Source organism: Vanrija pseudolonga, chromosome 4 (assembly GCF_020906515.1).
Source record: "Vanrija pseudolonga chromosome 4, complete sequence".
Taxonomy (NCBI): Eukaryota; Fungi; Basidiomycota; class Tremellomycetes; order Trichosporonales; family Trichosporonaceae; genus Vanrija; species Vanrija pseudolonga.
Genome location: NC_085852.1, coordinates 837,887 through 862,118, shown reverse-complemented (window position 1 = coordinate 862,118; position 24,232 = coordinate 837,887). Strand labels below are relative to the sequence as shown.

General features: G+C 61.0%; 8 protein-coding genes across 8 annotated transcripts; 7 read left to right on the top strand and 1 right to left on the bottom strand.

Annotated features, from left to right (window-relative positions):
* The first annotated feature begins 118 nt into the window (after positions 1 to 118).
* On the top strand, positions 119 to 1,409 carry SPAC2E11.10_1 (Putative 2-hydroxyacid dehydrogenase UNK410). Its single transcript, XM_062772123.1, has 3 exons — positions 119 to 211; positions 273 to 440; positions 496 to 1,409. The coding sequence occupies exons 1-3, from the start codon at positions 184 to 186 to the stop codon at positions 1,302 to 1,304; spliced, it is 1,005 nt and encodes a 334-aa protein (XP_062628107.1). The 5' UTR covers positions 119 to 183; the 3' UTR covers positions 1,305 to 1,409.
* A 2,975-nt stretch (positions 1,410 to 4,384) lies between these two features.
* Positions 4,385 to 6,413, top strand: LOC62_04G005576 (uncharacterized protein). The gene is made up of 6 exons (XM_062772122.1): positions 4,385 to 4,633; positions 5,111 to 5,239; positions 5,293 to 5,409; positions 5,457 to 5,683; positions 5,729 to 6,065; positions 6,116 to 6,413. The coding sequence occupies exons 1-6, from the start codon at positions 4,613 to 4,615 to the stop codon at positions 6,164 to 6,166; spliced, it is 882 nt and encodes a 293-aa protein (XP_062628106.1). The 5' UTR covers positions 4,385 to 4,612; the 3' UTR covers positions 6,167 to 6,413.
* Positions 6,414 to 6,595: 182 nt separating this feature from the next.
* On the top strand, positions 6,596 to 7,251 carry rpa12 (DNA-directed RNA polymerase I subunit RPA12). The gene is made up of 4 exons (XM_062772121.1): positions 6,596 to 6,780; positions 6,843 to 6,970; positions 7,026 to 7,121; positions 7,172 to 7,251. The coding sequence occupies exons 1-4, from the start codon at positions 6,633 to 6,635 to the stop codon at positions 7,208 to 7,210; spliced, it is 411 nt and encodes a 136-aa protein (XP_062628105.1). The 5' UTR covers positions 6,596 to 6,632; the 3' UTR covers positions 7,211 to 7,251.
* Positions 7,252 to 8,272: 1,021 nt separating this feature from the next.
* On the top strand, positions 8,273 to 11,955 carry BCAS3 (Breast carcinoma-amplified sequence 3). The gene is made up of 7 exons (XM_062772120.1): positions 8,273 to 8,821; positions 8,889 to 8,901; positions 8,962 to 9,162; positions 9,212 to 9,481; positions 9,535 to 9,682; positions 9,717 to 10,605; positions 10,656 to 11,955. The coding sequence occupies exons 1-7, from the start codon at positions 8,731 to 8,733 to the stop codon at positions 11,891 to 11,893; spliced, it is 2,850 nt and encodes a 949-aa protein (XP_062628104.1). The 5' UTR covers positions 8,273 to 8,730; the 3' UTR covers positions 11,894 to 11,955.
* Positions 11,956 to 12,092: 137 nt separating this feature from the next.
* On the top strand, positions 12,093 to 13,310 carry SPBC29A10.12 (Coiled-coil domain-containing protein). Its single transcript, XM_062772119.1, has 5 exons — positions 12,093 to 12,196; positions 12,274 to 12,340; positions 12,395 to 12,726; positions 12,853 to 12,942; positions 13,001 to 13,310. Exons 1-5 carry the CDS (start codon positions 12,131 to 12,133, stop codon positions 13,178 to 13,180), a joined length of 735 nt encoding a protein of 244 aa, XP_062628103.1. The 5' UTR covers positions 12,093 to 12,130; the 3' UTR covers positions 13,181 to 13,310.
* Positions 13,311 to 13,507: 197 nt separating this feature from the next.
* On the bottom strand, positions 13,508 to 14,907 carry RPS4 (40S ribosomal protein S4). Its single transcript, XM_062772118.1, has 4 exons — positions 14,894 to 14,907; positions 14,475 to 14,552; positions 14,236 to 14,416; positions 13,508 to 14,175 (listed from the first exon to the last, which is right to left on the bottom strand). The coding sequence occupies exons 1-4, from the start codon at positions 14,894 to 14,896 to the stop codon at positions 13,649 to 13,651; spliced, it is 789 nt and encodes a 262-aa protein (XP_062628102.1). The 5' UTR covers positions 14,897 to 14,907; the 3' UTR covers positions 13,508 to 13,648.
* Positions 14,908 to 15,282: 375 nt separating this feature from the next.
* On the top strand, positions 15,283 to 16,771 carry qa-x. Its single transcript, XM_062772117.1, has 12 exons — positions 15,283 to 15,375; positions 15,414 to 15,497; positions 15,533 to 15,609; positions 15,653 to 15,712; positions 15,795 to 15,819; positions 15,853 to 16,046; positions 16,083 to 16,256; positions 16,297 to 16,312; positions 16,351 to 16,371; positions 16,423 to 16,516; positions 16,567 to 16,610; positions 16,649 to 16,771. Exons 1-12 carry the CDS (start codon positions 15,316 to 15,318, stop codon positions 16,721 to 16,723), a joined length of 924 nt encoding a protein of 307 aa, XP_062628101.1. The 5' UTR covers positions 15,283 to 15,315; the 3' UTR covers positions 16,724 to 16,771.
* A 1,417-nt stretch (positions 16,772 to 18,188) lies between these two features.
* SPAPYUK71.03c (putative protein) lies at positions 18,189 to 24,210 on the top strand. The gene is made up of 9 exons (XM_062772116.1): positions 18,189 to 18,757; positions 18,804 to 19,206; positions 19,257 to 19,357; positions 19,402 to 19,455; positions 19,503 to 19,597; positions 19,648 to 19,690; positions 19,735 to 20,303; positions 20,355 to 22,357; positions 22,413 to 24,210. The coding sequence occupies exons 1-9, from the start codon at positions 18,596 to 18,598 to the stop codon at positions 24,098 to 24,100; spliced, it is 5,118 nt and encodes a 1,705-aa protein (XP_062628100.1). The 5' UTR covers positions 18,189 to 18,595; the 3' UTR covers positions 24,101 to 24,210.
* Positions 24,211 to 24,232: the final 22 nt, after the last annotated feature.

Sequence of the window (24,232 nt, the reverse complement as noted above, 5' to 3'; positions counted from 1 at the left end):
CCGGAATCAAGGGTAGTGCCAACTTCCGGACCGTTTGGTAGAGGGACGCAGAGGACGGCAGTCGGCGGTCAATGACCTCGCAGCCTAGCATTGGGGAGACTACATCAACGGCAGTGCTCAAGAACAACGTTCCATCTCTTCCCACTTCCACCAGCTACAAGCTCTTGAGAAAACTAGATCAAAATGTCTGCTCCCAGGGTCCTCATCGCCGGTAAGTGTTGGATGCCTCATGGCCGTCCTCGCCACACGCCTCCGCTGACGTCGTGTCTCAGCCAACCCCCAGCTCGGTCTCATCTGGACCAAGGAGGACGCCAAGAAGATTATCGGCCCCCTTGCCGAGATTGTCGAGCTCTCGTCGCCCTCGCGTGAGGCCTTCTTCGAGGACCTCAAGACCAAGTACGCTGGCATCACCGCCATCTACCGTCACAACGACTCGGCCAGTGAGTAGCGCTGTGGTATGCCTGCCGTGGGAACAGCGCTCACCTCGACCCCCAGACGCTATTGGCTTCTTCGACAAGGAGTTCATCGACAAGCTCCCCGAGAGCGTCAAGCTCATTGCCCACAACGGTGCCGGCTACGACCAGATTGACGTCGCTGCCGCCACTGCCCGTGGCATCCTCGTCAGCCACACCCCCAAGGCTGTCGACTCGGCCACCGCCACCGTCGCTGCCTTCCTTACCATCTCGGCTCTCCGCCAGTTCTGGCGCGCCGAGGTCAACGTTCGCGAGGGCAAGTGGAAGGCTGGCCTCGTCCCCGCCCTTGACCCCGATGGAAAGACTGTCGGCATCATCGGCATGGGCGGCATCGGCTCTGCCCTCGCCAAGCGCCTGATCGCCTTCGACATGAAGGTCATCTACTACAACCGCAAGGAGATCTCCCCCAAGCCCGACTTCCCTTGCACGTACGTCTCGAGCGCTGAGGAGCTCCTCCGCCAGTCGGACGTCGTCTCGCTCAACCTCCCCCTCAACGAGAAGACCAAGAACTCGTTTGGCAAGGAGCAGTTTGCCCAGATGAAGAAGGGCTCGATCCTGGTCAACACTGCCCGTGGTGGTGTGGTCGACGAGGAGGCCCTCCTCGAGGCCCTCGAGAGCGGCCACCTCTTCTCGGCCGGCCTCGACGTCTTCCCCGACGAGCCCAACGTCAACCCCAAGCTCCTGTCCAACGACAAGATCACTGTCCTCCCCCACATGGGCACCGAGACCAAGGACACGCAGCGCAAGATGGAGCTCCTTGTCCTCGACAACATTGCGTCATTCCTCCAAGGAAAGGGCCTCCTCACCCAGGTTGCCGAGCAGAAGCAGTAAACAGGGTCAACAGGGCGCGACTGGCTGGTGTGTACTTGTATTTGAGATCATCCTGTAACTGTCAAGGGGAGTGGTGACAGTTGTACCCGCATGCACAGCAGTGGCAATTTGACACAGAGTCGCGTCGTTACCTGGATATCGCGTCAGAGGTCCGCGTCAGTGAGGGTAAGCGTGAGTGCCAAACGCGTTCCAGGCCCATGTGCTCCCCATTCCGCTCCACGGTCGCGCGACGCGACGTGCTCCGCTCCGTTTGTCCAGTACTCGCGATCTGTGGCGTGTCGGAGGCGCTGACGGCGGTGCACTGCCCGTTTCGGGATGGAACCTTGCTCTGCGCCCTGCAAGCCGCTCCCCAACCAGCCAGGGATTTCTTCCCCGAGACTAGTCGGGCAGCCGGGATGCCTAAGGTTTTCTGTCGGGCCGAATGACAGTTGCATTGGTGTGGGGTTGTCCTTACCCATGGCCGCAGTACGAATGTTCTCTGTCCGGGGGGTGAATAACTGAGACGAGCCGAGGCTTATGCGGCATGTGATGTGAATGTGACTGGAGGAGGAGGCGGAGGAGGATCAAGGATGGTCGGCAACATGAGGGGGCCGCTGGCCGTTGGGTGGGTTCGTGTTTCAATTCAGCGGGTAGCGGCGGTCTGGGCGTCGTCGTGTGCGCCAGATGGGATGTCACAGACGACGCCAGCGCAGGGAATGGGGCAAGGCCAGATGCCGCTCGCTGCAGGTTGGGCAACTGGGTAGCATGCTGGGCGGGCAGCTGGCAACTGGCAGCTCGCCAAGTCGGGAAGTCTTCGTCTGCACGAGCACAACCAAGCGGTCACAGATCGCGACGACACTAGTATAGAAGGAGGTCAGGAAAAAGGACAATGTCGACAACGAACGCGCACAGGTCGTCACGGCTAGGCGCGCACTGGCGCACAGGTCGGTGCTGGTCTACACAGCATGGGGAGAGATGGGCCACGCCAGATACGGGGCCAAGGACGACGACCAGGACAAGCAAGGTGTTCGCTTGAAACGGGCGTCACACATGAATGCTGCCTGCCCTTCGCGTCGTCGACGTCAGACTAGGTCAAATGGTGCACTCAAAGGTGTCATTGAAACAGGCCCGCTGGCGCTGAAACAGTGGTGTCTGCGTGCCACCTTGCAGAGCGCACATGTGTGTTCACATGGGCACGCCTCGCGCCGCCTCGGTTGATCGCGATCGTGTGTGTGTGGGTGGCTGTGGCTGCAGCCTGACGCTGCTACTGCTGCCTGCCCACAGCCATTGTCCAGAGCAGCCGAGATGTGAAGCCTGGCGTGTGCCCGAGCGGCGGCCAGCGTGCCAGGTGCCAGGGGTTGGGCAGGTGGAGGCGCACAGAGGGGAGGAGGGGAGGGGGTGTTGACCGGCAGGGTCAGAAGCGAATCAGTTCAGTCGTCATTGCTTCTGCTGATGCTGGCTGGCCCTCTCGGACAGCGAACGCCGTATCGCCCATTCCAACGACACGCGCCCCCCCGTTTGGGAATCATGCGCGCGTCGTCGAAGCGTTCCCAAAGGGCAATCAATCGACGCGTGCGAGTGCACGCGTCGAGCTAAGCCAAGCGAAGTTTTTTTTTCTCTTCGGACAACGGCCGAGGAAGGTGGCTCCGATGGCTTTATTGTTCTTTGCGTCTACTGGCTGGGTGGTGGCTGAGTGAGGGCTGAGGCTCGCTCTCTCTCTCTTGCGCTCGCCCTCTATCGAATGTTGTGGTGTGTTGTCACGCGCGTCCGTCAAAATGGCAACGGCACCGCGACACACCGACTATCTCGTTGGTGGTATTTTCCCTGACGGTCACGCGCCTCGCTCGCGCTCAAAAGGCACGGAACAGCAGGCCAGGCAGCCAGGCAGGTGATGAGATGATTGGGATTCAAGCTGCGCGCGGCGGCCCCGAAAACCCTGAAATGGGCCACTTGGCGGCGACACCACTGGCGCTGCAAAGTACAATCAAAGGAGTCACGCCACCTTGCTCAACCCGGGCCCCTGTCGCCCCCCCCCCTCCCCTCCCAGCGGCAAACCCCTGACCCTCGGCGCCCCTGCCCACCGCTGCCTGTTTTCTTTTCTGGGCGGTCGTCTTTTTGCCACCCAGCCAAGAAATTAGTCGGGACACGACGGACTAAGGACGCGCGGCAAGAAAACGAAATATGTTTATGCAATCGTGATGGAATGGCTTAGTACTCTCCTGGTCTCGTGGCCAGGCAAGCATGCGAGGGAACTGCGACGAGGCATCTGTCAGATTCAAGCAACGCTCCAGACCAAGGCGAATGCAATGGCGACAGCGGTTGCCTCAAGGGGGCTCTCTCTTTCGGCAGTCTGCTCGCCGGCTGGCCGGGCTTGTGGATTGTTGACAGTGCTGGTGTTTGCCTCCTCGCCCCCCTTGGTTGCTTGCTCGCTCGCTCGCACGGGCGCTCGCGCGCGGCGGCGCGGCGGCGTGCGGCGCTAGGGCAAATTCAGCATAGCTGAAACGAAAGCAGCGAGGCTGGCGCTGGTTGCCGGGGACACACGGCACAGGCCTTTGGCCTTTGAAGCGCGCTGCTCCTCTGTTCCTTTGCGCCGCGACACACCAAAGGTCAGGACACAAACTGCGACGAGGTAAAGAGTGACACCCGCCCGTTCGCCCGCCTGCCGCCGCCTGGCTTTGTTGGCTGGCTTGGGCTGGGCTTGCTACCCACCCAATCCACCCGCCCGCTGCCGGGAAACACACCAGACACGAACGGGACATTGACTCCTGGCGGCCCATCCGCCACCCAACCACATTTTTGCTGCCCCTTGCCCTTCTCGTGCGCACGACGCACCCAGGCCCGCAGCAGGAAAAAAGGAAGGGCTGCAGCCCGGCTGCAGCCCGGCAGTAGCACACCTGGAATGTTGGCGCGCGTCAGGTCAGGTTTGTCGGTCCAATCTGTTCAGGTCAGGTCCGACCACCCACCCACACACTCACACCCACACGCACACCCACACATCACTCCCCACCCGCCCACGCCGCCGCCGCCGCCGCCGCCGCTCGAGTCCAGCCAGTCCGACCACACACACCACCACCACGCTGCCATTCCTCCCCCTCCCCTCCCCCCCTTTGATACATACATTTCAACTCTTTACTTCCCTTCTCCATCTCTGCTTCTCTTCTCAACTACATCTCTCCTACTCCTCTTCGTCCAACTCTTCCACAGTTGCACAAAGCAGTCTCCACCTCTTATAGTCTACTGGCCGTCTCACACACAGCAGCCTTAATCAACAACAACTGAACAACGTCAACTTTACCGTTTGCCACCCACTCTCTTTTCCACAAGTCATAATGTCCACCGAGGAGAACAAGGTGAGTACACACACACAAACACGTCTCGTCTCTCGCCCCTTCCACACATCCCCTCTCCCCCCGCGACGCGCTGTATGCTTGCTTTGCATCACACGTCACCACACATGCCGTTGATTTCTCCCACTCTCACGCCGGGGCTTTGGGCCGCCGCCTCCCAACGAAGAGGGCCGTCGCGTCGCCACAGCCAAGCACGGGTCCACGGGGGCTTGCCACCACACACCCGTCGGCTCCAATGCACACTCCGCTTGGTCACTGTGCACTGTAACTCGCAATGTGATCTTGCGTGTTTGTTGATCCATGCGTGGTGAGACCTGTAGTGAAACGTTGCCCGAGTGGCGTGACGCGTCGACATCACGTAGGCTCGGGTCCCAATTCACACACCCCACCCCGGAAGAAGTTTCTTGCGCGTGCGGAGTTGCCGATCGCTAACCATGATTCTCTCCCCACTTGCAAACCTTGACTGCTCTTGGTATCCAGGTCGTTGTTGCCGCCACCGAGGCTGTCGCCCCCGTCGTCGAGGAGACCCCCGCCGTCCCCGCCGAGGTTGTTGCTCCCGTTCCCGAGGCCGCCACTGAGGTTGCTGCCCCTGTCGAGGCTGCCGCTGCGGTACGTCACGCGTTATCATTTTCGTCAGGTGTTCAGTTTCTGACAACATGAAGCCCGTCGCCGAGACCGCTGAGGCCGCCACCACTGAGGCTGCCGCCACTGAGGAGGCTGCCGCTGAGGCCGCCGCCGACGCCCCCAAGACTGCCGAGAAGAAGGCTGCCGCTGTCAAGGTATGCAGTACCGTGTCTCCAAGACCTGCCCCGCTGACTTTTGGCAGGACAAGGTTAAGGGTGAGGGCAAGGGCTTCTTCGCCAAGCTCTTTGGCAAGAAGCCCAAGTCGCCCAAGGCTGAGAAGCCCAACCCCGTCGAGGCCGCCGCCGCTGAGCCCGCTGCCGAGGCCGCTGCTGAGCCCGCTGTCGTCGAGGCTGCCGCTGCCGAGCCCGCCGTTGAGGCTACCGAGGCCGCCGCTGCCCCTGCCGCTGAGCCCGTTGCTGAGCGTGTTGCGTGAGTTGCTCCAGCGTCCTCATCTTCGTGTTCTGACGGCTTCAGTGAGGTCGCCGCCCCCGCCGCTGAGGCCCCCGTCGCTGAGGCTTCGGCCGCTGCCGAGGCCGCTCCTGCCAAGGAGTCGGCTGTTCACAAGGCCGAGGCCGCTGTTGAGAACGAGGCTGCCAAGGCCCTCAAGGCCGGCCGTCGTCTCTCGGCTCGCTTCACCGGCTTCTTCAAGCACAAGGACACCCCCAAGAAGGAGGTCGCCGCCGCCAAGGAGGAGGTCTCTGAGGAGGCCCCTGCCGCCGTTACCGAGGCCGTTGCCGCCCCTGCTGCCGCTGAGGAGGCTGCCCCCAAGATTGAGGAGCCCGCAAAGACTGAGCCCATCGAGATCGAGGCCGTGAGTGTCCGGCGTCTGTGCTTATCAGCCTGAAACTAACATGCCTTTAGCCCAAGGCTGCCGCACCACCCGCGGCTCCTGCTGTTGCCGCGGCCGCTTAGAAGACTTGCGAGAGCCAGATTGACGACCCAATGTGTATCCCTGTCACCACCCTCGTCCCCCCTCCTCCCACTCCCACCTCCATCACCCTCTAATTCCTGTTTAATTCACCCCCTTTAGTGGTGCCTCGTGTTCGTTTCAGCCTTGAAGCGCATTATACGACCCTGTGATGCTAGTCCTCTTGTTACCTGGCAAGGTTCTTGGCGCCTGGGTCTTAATAGCTTGTCGTTATGCATGTTGCTGGGTTGATGTGATGTGGAGCAACGTGACGTGCGAGGGAGGGAGGGAGCGACCGAGGGGCGGCGTATGCGACGAACGCGAGGAGGGTCGAGGGCCATTGTGGTGCCACCTCTTGTTCCATCCCCCCATTTTAACCAAACCTCCACTTTCATGGCATCCAAGATTTTGTTTGGCGTCCGATGCCTTTGAAGCTCGAAAGCACTGTTATCATCTTCAACCGCGTCGACCATGGCTCCAGCTACCTCGTCAACCTCGCGGGCACACCGTATCGGCTCGCTCCTCTTCTGCCCCGTGTGCGGAACATTGCTGGACCTGCCACGAGACGACCAGGACGAGATCGAGTGCCACCAGTGCGGGCGCAAGGAGCCGGCTTCGTGTTAGTTTGGGTTCTGTCCGCCCTTTGTGGCTGCTCCTTGCACGATGCTAACACCGTCGCAGCATATGAGAACCTGCCAACAAAGACGTACTCGTCGCCCAATGCGTTCCCGTCGGCGCTGAAGAGCAAGCGCGCGCTCGTGCAGAACACGATGCACGGCGAGGAGGCAGCCAAGGGGCGCGACCCGATCGTGAGTTGCGCGCTAGTTGGTCGGTCCTGGACACACGACTGACGCACACACACAGGCACAAGAGAAGTGCGAGAAATGTGGACACATCGGCCTCAGCTACAAGGAGATGCAGCTCCGCTCGGCCGACGAAGGCTCGACCATTTTCTACAAGGTAGGCTGGGGTGTCTGTCCCGCACGCGGCGCGCGCTCACACATGCCCAGTGTCTCAACTGCGGACACCAGACCTCGACCAACAACTAGATCTTGCAGCACCTTATGTTGTACATGCACCCATGCGCGGACGACGGGGCGTGGGCGAGGGACAATGGACGGCGACGGCGGTGACTCCAACGGCGCAGGTAGACTGACGGTCCATGGCCCGATGGGCCTGCTGATATCACTGATAAGCATAGGGGCTATTGGCCAAGGCAGTCAGCGACATGGGCTGTGGCTAGGAGTTGGGTTGTGGTTACAGGGAGGAGTTCGCCCCCTGCGACTTGGCCGGCGTCCAACCTTGAGCTCCAAGCCCAGAAGCTCGCTGGCCTCCCTCGCACGGAATCTCGCGCTCGCCCAGAAGCCACTGCTACGCTCCAACCCAAAGCCCAGCCTCGTGTCCCGTGCTGTGGGCCAGCTTCCGCCACGAATGGTCGCAGAAGCCACCGCGGGCTTCTTGGCCGTCACACGTGGTCGTGCGTTGTGAAGGCAGCGACTAGTGCTGGAACCAGTGCCAGTGCCACTCCACTCGCCGGACTCCCACGCCATCCAAGCGGGGTTCGCTGGAGCCGAGGCCCAGAGGCCGTCGGCTCCGCTGGTTCCCAGCCATGCCCCGAGCGGCAACGCAACGCAACGCCTCAAGCAGCAACTTGCACACAGAACAGATCGCTGGTTCCTGACGAGGCTGCACAAGCGTCATCTTACCTCATCGCTGGGCGGTTGCACGTAGTGTGTCGAGTCGGCGTAGCCGTGTTGTCCGAGTCGACATGATCGTAGTACCCGGGATCAAAGGCATGCTTGGGCATATCGGTGCCGATTATTGCCAGAGTGAGGAGCGATGCATGGTGTCATGGACGGCGCTGGAGCAGTACAGTGCCGACATGATTGCAGGGCTGCCTGACGTAGGGTTAATCCGGTCGAGCCGGACGGCGGCGGCGGCGGCAGGGCGGTCGGGCGGGCGGGTGGGGGAAGGGAGTCAGTCACTGGGGTTTGGCTGGGCTAGGCGACTTGTCGCCACCCAGCAACTGGGCCGGATGGTGGTATCAGCTGCTGCGATCTGCATAACAAGGCCATTGGCATGGCATGACTCGCAACGTCTTGCAGCACACATTCATATACACACACACAAGCATACACAAGTAACCTGCATCTAAAAGTAAAAGCAAGACATTGAACATTGTCGACAGCAGTCTCGGCCTGCGACGAAACATCGGACCGGCCCACGTCACACTTCAGCATATCCCCCCCTGTGTTGCCACTCTGACGCGGCGGCGACAGTCCTGTTATCGGGTCTGACTCGTCCTCGGCGGCGACGGCGGCAACCACCACACATACCCATCAACCACTACCTCCCTCTTCCCCCCAACCCCACAACCCCCTGCACACTCTTGCTTCTGACCATCACTCTTCCACTTCATCACTGATCGCCACCCCCTCACATCCATACGCACTACCCATCCAACGCGACCACACCGCACCGACACGACCACCGACCCTTGTCGACGCGTACCCCCCGGCCCGGCCCACAAGGACCAACACTACCACTCGCGCCTACCGGCCCTACCCCCATGCCCGCCTCGGACACTGTGGACTATGCATCTCCCCACACGTCTCCGAGGCAGTCTAGCGGGTCTACGCGCCGACCACGCGAAGGAGTCGGTGAGTGGATGCACACCGGCGCCGCACCGGCGCCGTCAGGAACGATCAGTGCTGACGATAGCCGCAGCCTTGGCTGTAGAGTACGTGACGTGCTGATCGTTCCGCCCGTCGCCCCGTCGCCGTGCTGACTCGTTGCCCAGCGACTCACAGTCATCACTCTTCGCCCCGATCCTCAACACCATCCCCTTTGCGTCGCTCAAGGGGTTCCTGCCCCTGTCCCAGCAGAAGCCCGGTGGCGCCGGCGCTGGCGTCGCGTCCTCGTCGTCGTCACCTCCCCTACCGCAGCTGAGCGACTCGTCGGCTGCCTGGCAGGACGTCGACCTCGGCGATGGCCATACCTCGTACGTCTACTTGCACGCGCGCCAACGCGACGCTGACCTGACGCCACAGTCGTGTGCTACTGCTTAGCTCGGCGCGCCATGCCCTCCAGGTGTTTGTCCTGCGCCATGGCGTCATTCCCGACGACCCACACGTCCGCGAGCAGTTCCCGCCACCCGAGGAGGTCGCCTCCATCCCTGAGGTCGTGTACGAGACTGACGTCAAGGCGAGCGCGTTGCCTGGTGTCCGCCCACTCGGGCGTCTGACAAAGGAGCGCGTCCTGCATGCTCATGTGCTGCCCAAGGCGTTCTGGGGAAAGCGAGGACCAGTGGTGGCGCTAACGTGAGCGAGAGAGGGGACGGGGGCCAAGTAAGGCAGGCGTGCTGACGTCGCAGCGTTCACTCCACGGGCTCGCCATCGCCCCCGCACGGCCACATTGCCCTCGTGCTCGTGAGCTTGGCCTCGGGCAAGGCGTTCCAGCGTGTGGACCTTGGTGTGGGCGTCACAGCCGCCGTGTCGAGCTCGCCCCGAGTAATCGCTATTGTAGGTTGCCCGAGTGGTGCCAGCTGACCACCAGACCATGTCACATCCTACTCCCACTATTCATCTATTCGACCGCAATCTGTCCAGCATCCATCATATCGATAATCTCCCACCCAACCCGCATACCCTTTTGCCTGTCGTCAGCCTGTCTGGAAGACTCGTCGCTTATGCCACGACCGAGCCGGCGGCAACGCCAGGCCCCGACGGCCTTGGCTCCATCGTCATGGCTTCCTCGAGCCGGCTCCGAGCGAGCAGCGGCTCTGCACGACCGACTCCGCCGCCCACGACGCAGGGCGCGCTGTTAAGCTCGGCTGTTGAGATTGGTGGGGGCGTAGCTCGGGGAGTCTGGGCGGGCCTCAAGATGGGCGCCAAGGCAGCAAGCCAGGCTAGCAGCGGCAGACTCGCCACGAGCGCCCCACCCGAGCGAGGCCCGCTCGAAGCCGATAACGTGTACGCTGCCGAGAGCCGCTCAGTCGAGGAGGGCGCGTCGCAAGACAGTGGATCAACCGCTCGGCCCCCCGCTGGTGTCTGGGTCAAGATCATTGATGTCCAGCCCAGCGGCGGTGCTACGCCTGAGCTGATCGCCCACTTCCGTCTCCCTCCGCCACGCTCACTTGTCGCCTCGCCTCGCCCCTCCGGAGCCAACGGTCGACATGTGGTGTCCCCGCGCGAGCACCCTATCAGCTTCCTCTCCTTTTCTCCCCGGTCGTCTCGCCTGTTTGCAGCGACGAGTGACGGGCGTGCGTTCCACCTCCTCGATGTCCGACCCCGCGGCGCCTCGGCTGGGAAGCGATCAGCCTGTAAAGGCGAGGTTTGGGTTTCGTACATCCTCCGCCGTGGCAATACCTCCGCAGTCGTCCGCTCCGTATCTTGGGCTCAGGATGAGCGCTGGATTGCAGTCGGCACTGGCAAGGGAACCATTCGTGAGTTGAGCTGTGATTTCGAAGTAGTGAGCTCAACTGACTCTTCTCAGACGTATTCCCTATCAACCCATCCGGTGGCAAGCCGTCAGCGTCGAGCCACACATCTGTCAAGGTGGCAAACCCTGTTCAACAACAACCGCTCTCGATTGAGGTTCAGCCTTATGCCCGTTTGCGACCACCCGCGGCGACTGCCGATATTGAGAGCGAGGCCGTACCGCGGTCGTTTGCGCTCGCAGCTTTCGGATCCACACGCCTGAACCCTCTTGCCAAGGGGACGCTCTGCCAGGATGTGGCGATCTACCATACGGCAACGAGCCATCTCGACCTCGCCCGCCTTTCCGCCCACAAGATCATTTCGACCGCCCAGCAGGAGCCGATTGAAGGGTCTCCTCGGCGCAGCAACCTCACCGAGATGATGAGAGAGAAGGCAGGGTTCCTCCCCGACGGCGATCTGGCAGTCGACAGCGAAGTCAAGTCTCGATGGGCTATCCCCTTAGGCGGCGGCCCTGCCAACGAGGCGGCTGTGGCGTTGAAGCTCCCTTCCAAGGCGCCACTCAAGGCTGCCGAAGACAAGAGTCTCCGCCACGCTGAAATCCGCACGCATAGCAGCAGCCTGCGTCTGTTGCCCCCGTCAATCTACCTCTCGCCGCAGGTCGAGTTCTACGGTGCTGTACCGACCGATGACTACTCGCCGTTGTCAGTCCTTGACAAGGTAGCGCGCACGAAGCGGATGGTGTACCGCCCGGAAATTGAGGTCCACCCTGCGACGCCCGACGCAAACTCATTTGGCGAGCCCCTCAACTCTGCGCTGCACTCTGTCCTCGAGTCGCGGCCTGCGCCACAGTTACCTCAGCTGCCCAATGGCTCACCCTCCAAGGCATCGCTTTGGAACTCGATTCCGATCCGCTCCGTCACTGCCAACATTGGCGATGGAGTTGAGCGTGTGCGTCGAGAGTATGCCCGTGCTCAGCACGCGCGACAGCGCCGCCGCGAAGGCATCCCGACGGGCAGCAGCCTGAGCTTTGAGGACGACACGGTGTTCGCAACGGCCGCGGATGACGCCGAGTCGTCTCTGAGCTCTGGCCAACTGCCCACGACGAGCAGCTCGGTTGTGGACGACGAGCATGATGAAGAGTGGGGTGATGGGTGGGAGCAGGAGTACGAGCGAGCTGTGGAGGACGAAGGGCCAGATGACCTGATTCTGGGGTTGATGGACGAGCAGGAGGAGGAGAGGAAGCGGTGGGAGGCGAATCAGAAGGAGATGGTGGCGAAGTTTGAGAATCTGTAAGGAGCACAACTGGTCATTTGTCAGAAGTTAGGTTGGCGTATGCATGTCGCCGTGTACATTAGTCGTGTGGGCGGTTGTGGGTGGGATACAGCTAGGAAGATGCGCAGATGTCGTCACGTCGGTCGAACGGACCACCTCCACTTTGACTCGGCGGCGACAAGTTGTGTCCGCGTGCCCTTGTTGGCTCGCACTTTGCAACCACCATCTCGCATTCTCAGCAGCAGCAGCAACACCACGATGCCTCCTAACAAGGGCGGAAACTCGAAGAAGGAGGCGGGACGCGCACGCAAGGCGGACGCCGAGGTAAGTGGGGGTGTGGGGCGGAGCGTCGGTGCACAACTCGCGGCCTATGTCCATCTCCTGTCGCTCACACCACGCAGGCGGCCAAGCAGGACGCCGCCAACAAGGTCAAGGAGGCCAAGGAGGCCGACAAGTGGAAGTCGGGCGGTGAGTTGCTGCTGCTACTATCGTCGCGTCGTTGCCGCCGCTAACTCCCCAAAGCCAAGGGCACGTCCAAGGCCGAGCTCGAGGCGGTGAAGAAGGCCGAGCTCGCAGCCAAGAAGGCAGAGCGGGACGCGCTCCTCGCGGCCGAGGAGGCGTCCGCGCCGACCAAGAAGGCCGCCCCGAAGGCGGGCGACAAGAAGAAGAAGGAGGGCACGTTTGCCAAGTCGAACGGCGGCATCGCGGCCGCGTTCAAGACGGACGACCCGCTCGGCCTGCGCCACGACGAGGAGCGTGCGGTCCCCGAGCTGAGCGCCGTCGGCATCGACCAGATGCTCGAGGCGCTCGAGCTGGCGAATGCCAAGACGGATGCGGACGCTGTTGGCGCCAAGGTATGTCGCCGACGACGCCGGAGGCGACGGCGGGGGTGGAAAGCGAGGCGACATGGCTGTCGTCGCACTGGCTTGCTCGCTTGCTCGCTCGCGCCGCTCGCTCACGCACACGCTCACACCCCGCAGGCCAGCCTGATCGAGCGCCACCCCGAACGCCGCTTCAAGGCCGCCTTCAAGGCGTACGTCGAGGCCGAGATGCCCAAGCTCAAGGAGGACGTGAGTGGCGCGGCGGCGTCAAGTTGTTGCGTGACGGGTGACTGACCCCCTCGCGCAGCACCCAGGCCTCCGCCAGAACCAGATGCAGGAGATCCTGTACAAGCAGTTCCAGAAGAGCCCCGACAACCCGTTCAACCAGGTCTCGGTGGCGTACAATGCGTCCAAGGACGAGCGCGTCGACATGCTCAATGCGACGACGCGCGCCCGCGAGGCAAAGTACCGCGTCGACAACGACTAGGCCGCGCACGCGAGCGCAGCGAGCGGTGCGGCGCAGGGTGTGGCCGAGGCCAGCGCCAGTGTCTCCGCCTGCCTGCCTGCCCGCCCGCCTAGCTACCATAGTATCTAGTCTCAGCATGAACCAGTAGAGCATTGCGATTGTGGCTTGAGGAGGCAGGTGTGGGCAACTCTCCCACCGTGCCGTGACGACGGCTGGTCGTCACCTCCGCGTCCTCGGACATGACGACTGGTCTTCTTGCCTGCCGGGTGTGTCCTCTCCCTGCGCTGCTGCATCCTGACACGCCTGTCCAACTCTTCCGCCCAGCTCGCCTGCCCAGCACCCAACCCCTTCGTATGCCGAAACATGCATCCCAGTCGTACAACTCGCAGGGCAAGACTACCTCGCGAGGGCAACTGTCAGTGGGCTGCCTTTTGATTGCTCTGTATCTGAAAGTGCGTGCATCCCCCGAACAAGTTGCTAAAGAGACATTTAAGCCTCCTGAGCCTTGCGACGACGAGCGTCACGCTCCTCGGCAATGGAGAGCTTGACTCCCTTGCCCTTGGGGAGGGAGATCTGGGCCTTGGCGCCCTCGCCGAGAACGAAGACGTTGCCGACGCGGGTAGCGAAGGTGCGGTCAAGGACGTCACGGACGTGGACAATGTCGAAGCCGCCGAGGTGGCGCTCCTTGTGGACAATGACACCCGAACGGCCCATGTTACGGCCGCCAGTGATCATGACAACGTTTCCGGGCTCGAACTTGAGGTGGCCGACGATCTTGTTCTGAACAAAGTCGAACTTGACCGAGTCGTTGACCTTGATGGCCGGGTCGGGGTAACGGATGGTGCGGCCATCGTGGGTAACGATGTAGGGAACACCCTTGGCGCCGAGCTGGTGACGGCGGACCTTGAGGAGCTTGAACGAAGCCTCCTCGGGGGTGATGCGGTGGATGGTGAAGCGGCCCTTGATGTCGTAAAGGAGACGGAAGTGCTCGCCCGAGCGCTCAATCGTGATGACGTCTGGAGAGAGAGGTTAGAAAGGTTGTTCGGCTGCAAGAGAAACTCTTTCTCGCTACTAACCCTGGAAACCAGCGGGGTAGGTCTCGTCGGTGCGAACCTTGCCGTCAACCTTGATAAGGCGCTGCTTGAGGATAGCAGTAACCTCCTTGCCGGTGAGAGCGTACTTCAGGCGGTTGCGGAGGAAGACGGTAAGGGGAAGCGACTCGCGGAGCTTGTGGGGACCGGGAGACGGGCGGGGGGCCTTGGGTAAATGTTAGCAAATTTGTCCCAGAGAATCGCATCGACGACGTAGCACTCACGTAGGTGCCGCCGAGCTTGTCGAGGAGCCACGAAGAGGGAGCTGCAAGGCGCTTGAGGTGCTTCTTAGGACCGCGACCCTGGCAAGCCGTTAGCAAAATGTTCAACCTTGCACCGGCGGGTTGCAAGTTGGCGACAAAACAACCCAGACGACTGGCGATTCGAAGCACTCTGGTAGGCACAAGGCGAGTCGATCAACGATGCCGACGAGAAGGCAGTGCGGTGCTGGTCCCCATCTCTTCCTCCTTCCTAGCCGCTCCAGAGGCCAACTGCTCGCCTGATCTCGCCTTCTGCTCGATCCAGTGTCGCCCGCCCAACGGATGCCGAATTCAGCCTCGTCGATATCGCTGTCGCTGCCGTAGAGTGCTCCCGTGTCGTCGTGTCTGGGTTGCCGTGTCGCCATGCAATGGTCTCTACTCACCATTTTGATGCTTGATGGATAGAGATGTTGCTGGAGCAACTGTTCAAGCTCGAGCCACAGTCCCAGCGACCCGCCGGCCAGCAGCAACGCACCCAGGCCAACCAGCCAGCCCAACCCTCACCCAAGCGACCACAAATCTAGAGCGGAGGTAAAATCGGCATTTCAAACCCTAATGCCGGGCGTGGCAATCTGACCTTCGGAGATACCACTTACGCTTGTCGCCGATTGAATTAAATAGGGGGCTTGTTTAGGCCACCCACGTGGTAATTCAGGAACGGAAGCACGTCACGCTTGTCACGCTCGACGCGATGCACGTCATAGCGTGTAGCAGCGAGGTGCGATGGGGAGATGCACGCAAGTGGACACACACCCTTGACCAAGGTCCAACAATAACATCAGTCTTGTTCACTCCTCGACAGAAAATGGCAGACAAGCTCGACCTTGACGAGATCCTCAAGTTTGCAATCTCCATCGCGCGCAATGTAGGCCGTGGGCCGCGCATCTGTTGCTGACATTCCAGGCCGGAAAGCTGATCCGTGACGGGCAGGCCAAGCGCTTCGCCTCTGATGCGGCCCACGAGGACGAAAAGCAGAACTCTGTCGACGTGGGTTGCTGGCGTTGTGTAAATGCTGACTCCAGCTCGTCACCGAGGTCGATAAGGCTGTTGAGGACTTCCTCATCGGCAAGATCACAGCTGCGTACCCGCACCACAAGTTGTGGGTCGAGGCTTATGGGCGGCCCGCCCGGCTAACATTCTAGCATCGGTGAGGAGACGTACGCTGGCGAGGAGATCACCGACGAGCCAACCTGGATTGGTGAGTAGAGGACTATGAGCCATGCTGACCTCACAGTCGAGTGAGTGGATCGGCCGATGGCCTGATGGCCTCCTGACTCCCTGCAGCCCCATCGACGGCACCACCAACTTCGTAAGTCCCAACTCTGCACATCGCTGATGGCAGATCCACGGCTTCCCCATGGTGGCTACGTCCATTGGCCTGACTGTGGGCGGTGTGCCCGTCGTCGGCGTCATCTACAACCCCTTCCTTGACCAGCTCTACTCGGCTGCCAAGGGCCGTGGCGCCTTCCTCAACGAGACTGTTCGCCTTCCCCTGACCGGCAAGGCCAAGCCTCTCAACTCGCTCGGCGAGGCTCTGTAAGTGCACATCGGCGGTTGCAGCTGACACTGTAGGATCGGCGTCGAGTACGGCAGCTCTCGTTCGACGCCGGCTCTGCCCGCCAAGATCGAGACTTTCAAGAACCTCACTCTTGACACCAAGGAGGGCGGCAAGATGGCACATTCGCTGCGTAGCCTGGGTAGTGCAGCTCTCAATGTTGCCTATGTCGCCTCTGGTGGCCTTGACATGTAAGTCTGTGGACACTGGAGGCCTGCTTACACCATCCAGTTACTTTGAGATTGGCGTGAGTAACCGGAGCCTGACCTCCGCTGATAAGATCAGCCCTGGCCCTGGGATGTTTGTGTGAGTATCAACTGGCTGTACGCCTATTGTACCCCTGTCTGACACCAACAGGCGGGCATGGTCCTTCTGGCCGAGACGGGCGGCGCTAGCTACGGAAGCAAGGCGTCGACTGACAGGTCCGGAGAGCCCAGTGCTAAGATCATGGGTGAGACAGGCAGCCGGGAGGAAAGTTGACTAGTGACTGACCCTCCTCAGCGAGCCGCCAGTACCTCTTCGTCCGCAACGTCGCGCCCCGAGAGGTCAGTTGGGCGAGATGGATTGGGGCTGACTGTCGCAGGGTCAGACGACGCGCGAAACCCAGGCTGCGATCGCAAAAGAGTTCTACGACGCGGCTGTGGTGTGGGACCCGTGAACATGGTTGGAATAGACGTAGTGGTGCATGCAGCAAGAAATACAACATGGCGTTAGCGCTCTCTTGAGATGTCCTAGATCATCCGGGGCCGACTCGGGATGGAAGCTCCCAACGCTGGCACAAGTGGTCACGCAACGGCCGACTAAAGCTATTGCGCGCCTGGACAAGGTAGTATTTTCTTGCCCCCCTTTCCCCGTCCAGACACCAGTGGAATTGGGTGCTGATCGTGAATAAAAGGGGCGGTGTGGGTGTGGAGGATGAGGGAGGAGGAAGAGGAGGAGTATGATGAGTTGGGGAGGAAGTGTGGGTGAGTAGTGAGCTGCGCGATTAGGATGAGCTGATTGAGGGAAGCGTCCACGTCGTGAATCGTCAAGCAGCTGTGAGAATGGGTCGTGTTGAAGAGCCGATATCTGGCATTGTGTGTTGGAGAAGCAAGAGATGGACAAGTCGAGATGCAGTCTGTGCCCAACTTTTGAAGTGGGTCAAGTTTGGCTGGGTTATCTCGCACCCGTTAAGTCGAATGACGTGTATTTGCGTGGATCAGTCGAGTGATAATTGAGCCATGGCATGAGCCGTTTGCTTCCCGTCGGTGACTTTCGAGGCCAAATTTAGTCTTAATATCTCTATTACAAGCTGGCGGCGTTTAAATGAAGGAATCTGACGCTACTAATGGCAGCGGGCCGGGGCACGGGGGGGGGAGGGGATCAGCCAAAACGTGCAACTCGCCTGCCTGGCTGGCTGGCTCACTGGCGCGCACTTGGCTGGCCGAGCTGGCCTCCGCCTGGGCTCTGATGCCTCGGCTCGATTTCGCTCTCTGGCGTCGATTTGCTTCCCTGTGTCTCAACTGCGTCATTGACCCTCGACTTGTCTCAAGCTGCGCACCTCTTCGCATAAAGCCCAAGGCCTGGCACCTGGGTCATGATTGGGTTTCGGTCCTGGCAGGCAATGTGCCGTTGTGCCGTCGTGCTGCAACCAAAGCAACAGAGGCTGCGGGCGTGCAGCGTGGTGGCACCCTGGCACGCTTTACGGGCTTGATTTCCCTTTCACACCCATTGTACGGCGCGCAGTGCCCCTTGACGTCGCAGTAGCAGCACCAGGTGCTAAAATGATGCAAAGGGGCGTCACCACCGGAACGCACAGCGGTGTGAGGTGCTTGTGCCTTAGTTTGGGTCATGACACTGCATAGTGGGAGCAGTCGTTGAGCCTCGCCCCCCCTCATTGTGCCGTACGTCGCCCACTATCCCCCCGCTCTGACGTTGGCCCCTTTGCAAACAGCAGCAGCAGCAGCAGTAGCCGTACCAGCAGCGTTCTCGACCGGTTCCGGGGCTGATGCCAGCAGCCAGAGAGCATCATCGATCACATTGTCACACATCGCATCCTAACCGGAGGCGCCTCCTTGCACCCTCCCCCACCACCTACCTGCCTGTCATCATAGTTTCCCCTTTCATCCCACCCACTGCCCCTTAGCTACCTTAGCATCCCACCCCACCCTCTCACCTCACCCACCCCCCTTAGTCCTCACACTCGCTCGCTTCCAAAGATCGCCGTGGGCACACACCTGTACTCTGCACTCCGCGCGTGTGTCCTTGTCCCTCCATCCATCCAACCACATCCACCTTCCTTTTGGTATATCCTCTCCCTCCCCCAGCTTGCATCGCATCCCCTCCACTCGACAATCCCCATCGACGACGAGGACTGTGCAGGCAATCTCATCAGTTGTGACATCACCGCCATCACAACTTCCGCGCCAGTCAGTCTTAGGCTGGATCGCTCCTCCTCCCCCACTCCCCCGGCCGCCTCATCTCACCTCGGTCGGCCTCTAAACGGCTGGAACGCACCGCATCCACTTGTGCGGTACATCTCGCCGCCGCCATGGCCAGTGAGCCAAAGGTAACCGACTATGCCCAATCCAATGGAGCTGGAGCGGGCAATGTCAACCCCAATAACGCCAACCCATCGGCGATTCCGTCCAAGGACAAGGCTGCCATCGCCAACGCTGTAGCCAGCGATGCCGCCCAGGGCCAGCCCGTCCATGTGAGTAGCCTAATCACCAAAAGACCTAAAGCTAACCGCCCCGTAGGTCTTCAACCCCGACGCAGCTCCCGAGGAGAAGGCCGCAGCCGCCAAGAAAGGCGGCTTCATCGGAAGCGCAGCCAAGGGTGTCTTTGGCGCTCCCAAGGCCCTCGGCAAGGGTGTTGTCAACGTTGGCCAGGGCGTCACCAAAGGTGTCGTCAACGTCGGCAAGGAAGGCGTCGGCGCCGTTGGCAACGTTGGCAAGGGTGTTGTTGATGTGACCGGCAAGGTTGCCAAGGGCGCCGTTGACGTAACCGGTTCCGTCGCTGGCGGCGTTATTGATGTCGGCACTGGTGTTGTCGGCGCTGGTGTTGGCGCCATTGGCGCGGGTGCCAGCGGTGTCAAGAACATTGTCGGCAACGTCCCTGGCATGGGCGCCCTCAAGGACGACAAGGCCAACACGGCGCGTGGTGAGTGATAGCCTACAGAGCGCCCAGTCCAGAGTCTAACTCCTCGGCAGCTGTTGGCATCGACACCTCGTCCGCTGGAGCTCCGGTTCCTACGGTCACGATCGAGGACGCTGAGAAGACCACGGTCGCCGCGGCGAAGCCCCCAACCGAGGTGAGTTGCACTCCGGACAGTTTGGTCAATAGCTGACACTCCAGGCCGACATCCCCGGCACGATCCCCATGACTGTCCTTCCAGGAGTCCCTGACTGGGTGTGTACTGCGGTTGGGACCTGTTTAACCTCCTCTAACCCTCCCAGATGCCCATCGGCTGGAAGCAGGTCGCTGGCATTGAGGGCCGAGGCGTTCCCGACGCCAAGACGGCTGAGCAGCTCGACATCCTGTCCAACTTCCTGTGAGCTATGTTCATGCGTGCTTTTTACTGCCTATTAACACACCGATCAGGAGCGACCAGTACTACGGACAGTGGTACCACAATGCTGGTGTTGTGAGTTACTAGCCTCATGACGCGGGCGATGTTGACCCGTCCAGATTGTTTTCGCTGTCGTTGCGACGCGCCTCATCACCGCCCTTCGCTTGAGTTGGGCCTGGGTGGCCATTATTCTGGCTATTTGCGCGACCTTCTACACCATCTCCATTAAGCGCACTCGCGTTCGTGCCCGCGACGACATTCAGCGTGAGCTCGTCAAGACCCGTCTCATCACCGAGACTGAGAGCGCCGACTGGCTCAACGGCTTCCTCGACCGTTTCTGGTTGATCTACGAGCCTGTCCTCTCTGCCACCATTGTTGGATCGGTCGATGCCGCCCTTGTTGCGAGCACTCCCGGCTTCCTTGACAGCATCCGCCTCACAACCTTCACTCTTGGTAACAAGGCTCCTCGCATCGACTACGTCCGTACGTTCCCCAAGACGCCCGACGATGTTGTCGTGATGGACTGGGCTCTCTCCTTCACGCCCAACGACATTCAGGACATCACTCCTCGCCAGGCCGCCAAGCGCATCAACCCCAAGATTGTCCTCACCGTTCGTGTCGGCAAGGGTGTTGTGTCGGCTGGTATGCCCATCATGGTGGAGGACATCAACTTCTCGGGCAAGATGCGGTGAGTACTCGTGATCGTGCAAGGGCGACAACCAGGCTGAACCGCTTCAAGTATCAAGCTCCAGCTCATGACTGCTTTCCCCCATGTCCAGCGCGTCGAGATGAGCTTCCTTGAGGAGCCCATGTTCGACTTCGTTCTCAAGCCCATCGGTGGTGAGACGTTCGGCTTCGACATTGCCAGCATGCCCGGTCTCGCTCCTTTTATCCGCTCGCAGGTCCACGGTGCTCTCCGCCCTATGATGTACGACCCCAACGTCTTCACTCTCGACCTCGAGCAGATGCTTGCCGGTGCGCCACTGGACGCTGCCTCAGGTGTCGTCAAGGTCACGATTCTCGACGGAAAGGGCTTCACCGCTTCCAAGCTTGGTGGAGGCGCCCCGGACCCGTATGTCAGCGTTGCCCTTGGTGCTAAGCCTCCTGTGGCTCGCACCAAGATTGTCAACTCTACCACGACCCCGACTTTCAATGAGACCCAGTTCATCCTGATCCAGTCGCTCAACGATATCCTCAACTTCAACGTCTTCGACTACAACGAGCACCGTCCCGACTCTCTTCTTGGCACCGCTTCGCAGGAGCTCAAGGTCCTGGGCGAGGACGCCGAGCAGGAGGGAATTGTGGGCCACGTGCTCGCCGGCGGCAAGGAGAAGGGTCAGCTCCGCTACGACCTGTCCTACTTCCCCGTCTTGCAGCCCACCAAGAGGCCTGATGGCACCTTTGACCCTCCCCCCGAGAGCAACACCGGCATTGCGCGTATCACTGTCCACGGAGCCAAGGACTTTGACAAGAGCGGCGACATCAACTCGGTTGCCCAGGTCTACCTTGGTAACAGCAAGACTGCTGTTCTTACCACGGATACCGCCAAGAAGACCAACAACCCTGCTTGGGAGGCTCACACTGAGTTCCTCGTGTCGGACAAGAACGCTAGCGTCATCACCGTCAATGTCTCGGACAGCAAGACTCAGTCCAACCTGGGCCGTGTCTCTGTCAAGCTGATGGATATCATTGCCAGCAAGGAGAAGGGCAACGATTGGTTCCCCCTCGCGGGCACCAGAGCCGGCAAGATTCGTCTCTCGGCCGACTTCCGCCCCGTGGCTATGGCTGGTGCTATCGACAGCGCCGCAGCGTACACTGCCCCGATCGGTATCCTCCGCCTGTGGATCAAGAACGCTCAGGATGTGAAGAACGTCGAGCTTGGCGGCAAGAGTGACCCATACGTCCGGGTCCAGACCAACAACAAGACCCTTGCTCGTACAGAGGTGCAGAACAACAACCTCAACCCTGAGTGGGACCAGATTGTCTATGTGCCTGTTCACAGCCTCCGCCAGCGCTTCTCCCTCGAGCTCATGGACTACGAGAATGTCGGCAAGGACCGCAGCCTCGGTTACGTCGAGCTCAATGTCGCCGACTGCGCAGAGCCCAACCCTGAGGACCAGGAGTGGCCCTACAAGTCGACTGGCCATCTTACTCGCTCTGACAAGATCTTCTTGGGCAAAGCCAACCAGTACAAGGGAACTCTCAACTACGAAGTTGACTTCAAGCCCGCCATCTCCCTCCGTGGCGGTGTCTCGTTTGATGCCAAGAAGAACGAGGTCGAGGTCGCTGCCGAGCAGAAGAAGGCCAAGGAGGCCGCCAACGGCGCTGCTTCTGCCAAGGCCGCTGCTCCCGCCAATGGCGCCGCCCCTGCTGCCGGCGCTGCCCCCGCCAACGGTGCCGCACCTGCTGCTGGCGCTGTTGCTGGCGCTGTTGCCGGCGCTGTGGCTGGCGCTGCTGCCGGCGCGGTTGCCGGCGCCACTGGAACGACGCCGCCTTCCGCTGGCGCTGTTGCACCTTCCGCTGGCGCCGTTGCACCGGCTCCATCCAAGAGCGACCCAGCTCCCACTGCCACCGAACCCGTCGCTCCCGCAGCCAAGGACGTGGCCAAGGCAGCTGAGGACCCGACCAAGGCCAATGCCCCTGCCACCAAGGCAGGCGACGCCAAGGCGGGCGAGGAGCAAACCGCCGCCGACGACCCCGAAGTCGGCGTTGAGTTGACCACGCAGCAGCTCCTGACGTACCGTAAGTCTGCTACTTTTCCTTACTGCAAATTCAGCTTGACTGACGACCCCTGCAGAGTCTGGTATCATCGTCTTCCAGGTCATCGGTGGCAACTTAGCCCGCAAGGGTGCTCTCGAGATCATGCTCGACGATGGCTACTGGCCTGTGTACACGTCCGACAAGGCCCGCAGCACCCGCGCTGCTTGGGACCAGGTTGGCGAGGGCTTTGTTCGTGAACTCGACTTTGGCCGTGTTTGGCTTCGCATCAACGCCAACGACCCCGACCAGAAGGAGGACGTTGTCGGCGAGGTCCAGATGGAGACAAAGGAGTTCCTGGAGACTGCTCTTAACGACAAGGCCGAGTTTATTCTCACCGGCGCCGATGGCTCGCGTTCTTCCGTCATGTTGAGCGCCCGCTACCTCCCGGTGAACATTAAGCTGGAGCCTCGCGAGTCGATCAACGACCAGGGCCTCCTGAAGGTCACTGTTGTTGGCGGCAAGAACCTCGCTGCTGCCGACCGCAGCGGCAAGTCTGACCCCAACATCACCTTCCTGCTCAACGGCCTCAAGGTCTTCAAGTCGCAGACGGTGAAGAAGACGCTCAACCCTGTGTGGAATGAGTCGTTCGACACGGTTGTCCCGTCCCGCGTTCGCGCCAAGTTCCAGTATGAGGTCGCCGACTGGAACCAGGTTGGAAGCTCAGAGCCTCTTGGCAACGGTCTTGTGGACCTTGCCCAGCTTGAGCCGTTCGAGCTCCTCCCTCTTGACCTTCCTGTGATTCTCAACGGAAAGCCTGCCGGTACCATTCAGCTCAAGCTCCTCTTCACGCCGCAGATCATTGCTCGCACGAGAGGCAAGACAAGCACGTTCTCGAGCGCTGGAAGAACCGTTACCAACATTGGCGGTGCCGCCCTCGGTGCCCCTGTGGCTGTCGGAAAGGGCGTCCTCCAGGGTGTCGGAGCTGTTGGCGGTGGTGTCGTCGCCGGAGGTGGTGCCGTTGTTTCAGGTGTCGGTCACGGTGTCGGTGCTATTATCCACGCTCCCGGCAAGCTCTTTGGCAGAAAGAAGGGCACCGATGTCCAGGCCAATGTGGCGCCCACTTCACTGGCCGATGAGAACCCAACCATGTCGGGCTACCAGGTCCCTCAGCAAAACCAGCGCTCGACGGCCACTGCCGGCCAAGTCTCGGCTCCCGCCGGCGTGATCGACCAGGGCCTTCCTGGCTCTGATGCCACTACTCTTCCCGCCGGCGAGGGACAGGCTCCGACCGAGCCTGGCATGCTTACTGTCGCCGTCCTCAGTGCCAAGGACATTAAGCCTGCTGGTTCTCACAGCGCCTCGTCGCTCAAGCCATACGTCCAGCTCAAGGTTGGCTCCAAGTCGTACAAGACGGACAACCAGAAGGGCACCGACGTCGAGTTCAACGAGACGTTCAACTTCAACATTAATCCTGGCACCAACACGTTTAGCCTCGCCGTCTTTGACAAGCACTCGCTCGGCAAGGACGTCGAGCTCGGCAACGGCGAGGTTGAGATCTGGCGCCACGTTCAGCCTGCTATCCCCACTGCCGACGTGCTCGTCGAGCTCAAGGACGGTGGTGGTCTGGTCAAGCTCCGCCTCGACTGGCAGGCCTCGGTTGGATCCAAGGGTGGGCTTGCGCGCAACCGCAGCCGGACGCCCAGTGTCAGCTCCAAAAACGGCGAGCTTGGCACCCCCCGCACTGGCAGATTCGCCCTGACGCCCAAGAAGGAGCCTAGCAGTTAATTGAACAAGTAGCCATACCCCCCCAAACCTTTCGGAATCCCCTATTTGGTAGAAGTAAACGATACGCCTAGTGACGCGATGCAAACATGATCACCTGTTGCTAAAGAAGAAGGCTTATGATACAACTGTGCA

Excerpts from the sequence above, each read along its gene's own strand:
- qa-x (XM_062772117.1), top strand. The coding sequence starts at position 15,316 with ATGGCAGACAAGCTCGACCTTGACGAGATCCTCAAGTTTGCAATCTCC. Across the intron at positions 15,820-15,852 it reads TCGACGGCACCACCAACTTC|ATCCACGGCTTCCCCATGGT; the intron begins GTAAGTCCCAAC and ends CGCTGATGGCAG. Across the intron at positions 16,372-16,422 it reads CCTGGCCCTGGGATGTTTGT|GCGGGCATGGTCCTTCTGGC; the intron begins GTGAGTATCAAC and ends TGACACCAACAG.
- rpa12 (XM_062772121.1), top strand. The coding sequence starts at position 6,633 with ATGGCTCCAGCTACCTCGTCAACCTCGCGGGCACACCGTATCGGCTCG. Across the intron at positions 6,781-6,842 it reads GCGCAAGGAGCCGGCTTCGT|CATATGAGAACCTGCCAACA; the intron begins GTTAGTTTGGGT and ends ACACCGTCGCAG. Across the intron at positions 7,122-7,171 it reads GCTCGACCATTTTCTACAAG|TGTCTCAACTGCGGACACCA; the intron begins GTAGGCTGGGGT and ends ACACATGCCCAG.
- SPBC29A10.12 (XM_062772119.1), top strand. The coding sequence starts at position 12,131 with ATGCCTCCTAACAAGGGCGGAAACTCGAAGAAGGAGGCGGGACGCGCA. Across the intron at positions 12,341-12,394 it reads CGACAAGTGGAAGTCGGGCG|CCAAGGGCACGTCCAAGGCC; the intron begins GTGAGTTGCTGC and ends AACTCCCCAAAG. Across the intron at positions 12,727-12,852 it reads CGGACGCTGTTGGCGCCAAG|GCCAGCCTGATCGAGCGCCA; the intron begins GTATGTCGCCGA and ends CACACCCCGCAG.
- RPS4 (XM_062772118.1), bottom strand. Across the intron at positions 14,417-14,474 it reads ACAAGCTCGGCGGCACCTAC|GCCCCCCGCCCGTCTCCCGG; the intron begins GTGAGTGCTACG and ends CATTTACCCAAG. Across the intron at positions 14,176-14,235 it reads CTACCCCGCTGGTTTCCAGG|ACGTCATCACGATTGAGCGC; the intron begins GTTAGTAGCGAG and ends CTCTCTCTCCAG.
- SPAC2E11.10_1 (XM_062772123.1), top strand. The coding sequence starts at position 184 with ATGTCTGCTCCCAGGGTCCTCATCGCCG. Across the intron at positions 212-272 it reads TCCCAGGGTCCTCATCGCCG|CCAACCCCCAGCTCGGTCTC; the intron begins GTAAGTGTTGGA and ends GTCGTGTCTCAG. Across the intron at positions 441-495 it reads CCGTCACAACGACTCGGCCA|ACGCTATTGGCTTCTTCGAC; the intron begins GTGAGTAGCGCT and ends CTCGACCCCCAG.
- LOC62_04G005576 (XM_062772122.1), top strand. The coding sequence starts at position 4,613 with ATGTCCACCGAGGAGAACAAG. Across the intron at positions 5,410-5,456 it reads AGAAGGCTGCCGCTGTCAAG|GACAAGGTTAAGGGTGAGGG; the intron begins GTATGCAGTACC and ends GACTTTTGGCAG. Across the intron at positions 6,066-6,115 it reads AGCCCATCGAGATCGAGGCC|CCCAAGGCTGCCGCACCACC; the intron begins GTGAGTGTCCGG and ends ACATGCCTTTAG.
- BCAS3 (XM_062772120.1), top strand. The coding sequence starts at position 8,731 with ATGCCCGCCTCGGACACTGTGGACTATGCATCTCCCCACACGTCTCCG. Across the intron at positions 9,163-9,211 it reads CTCGGCGATGGCCATACCTC|TCGTGTGCTACTGCTTAGCT; the intron begins GTACGTCTACTT and ends CTGACGCCACAG. Across the intron at positions 9,683-9,716 it reads CGCCCCGAGTAATCGCTATT|ACCATGTCACATCCTACTCC; the intron begins GTAGGTTGCCCG and ends GCTGACCACCAG.
- SPAPYUK71.03c (XM_062772116.1), top strand. The coding sequence starts at position 18,596 with ATGGCCAGTGAGCCAAAGGTAACCGACTATGCCCAATCCAATGGAGCT. Across the intron at positions 19,207-19,256 it reads CAAGGCCAACACGGCGCGTG|CTGTTGGCATCGACACCTCG; the intron begins GTGAGTGATAGC and ends ACTCCTCGGCAG. Across the intron at positions 19,456-19,502 it reads TTCCAGGAGTCCCTGACTGG|ATGCCCATCGGCTGGAAGCA; the intron begins GTGTGTACTGCG and ends TAACCCTCCCAG.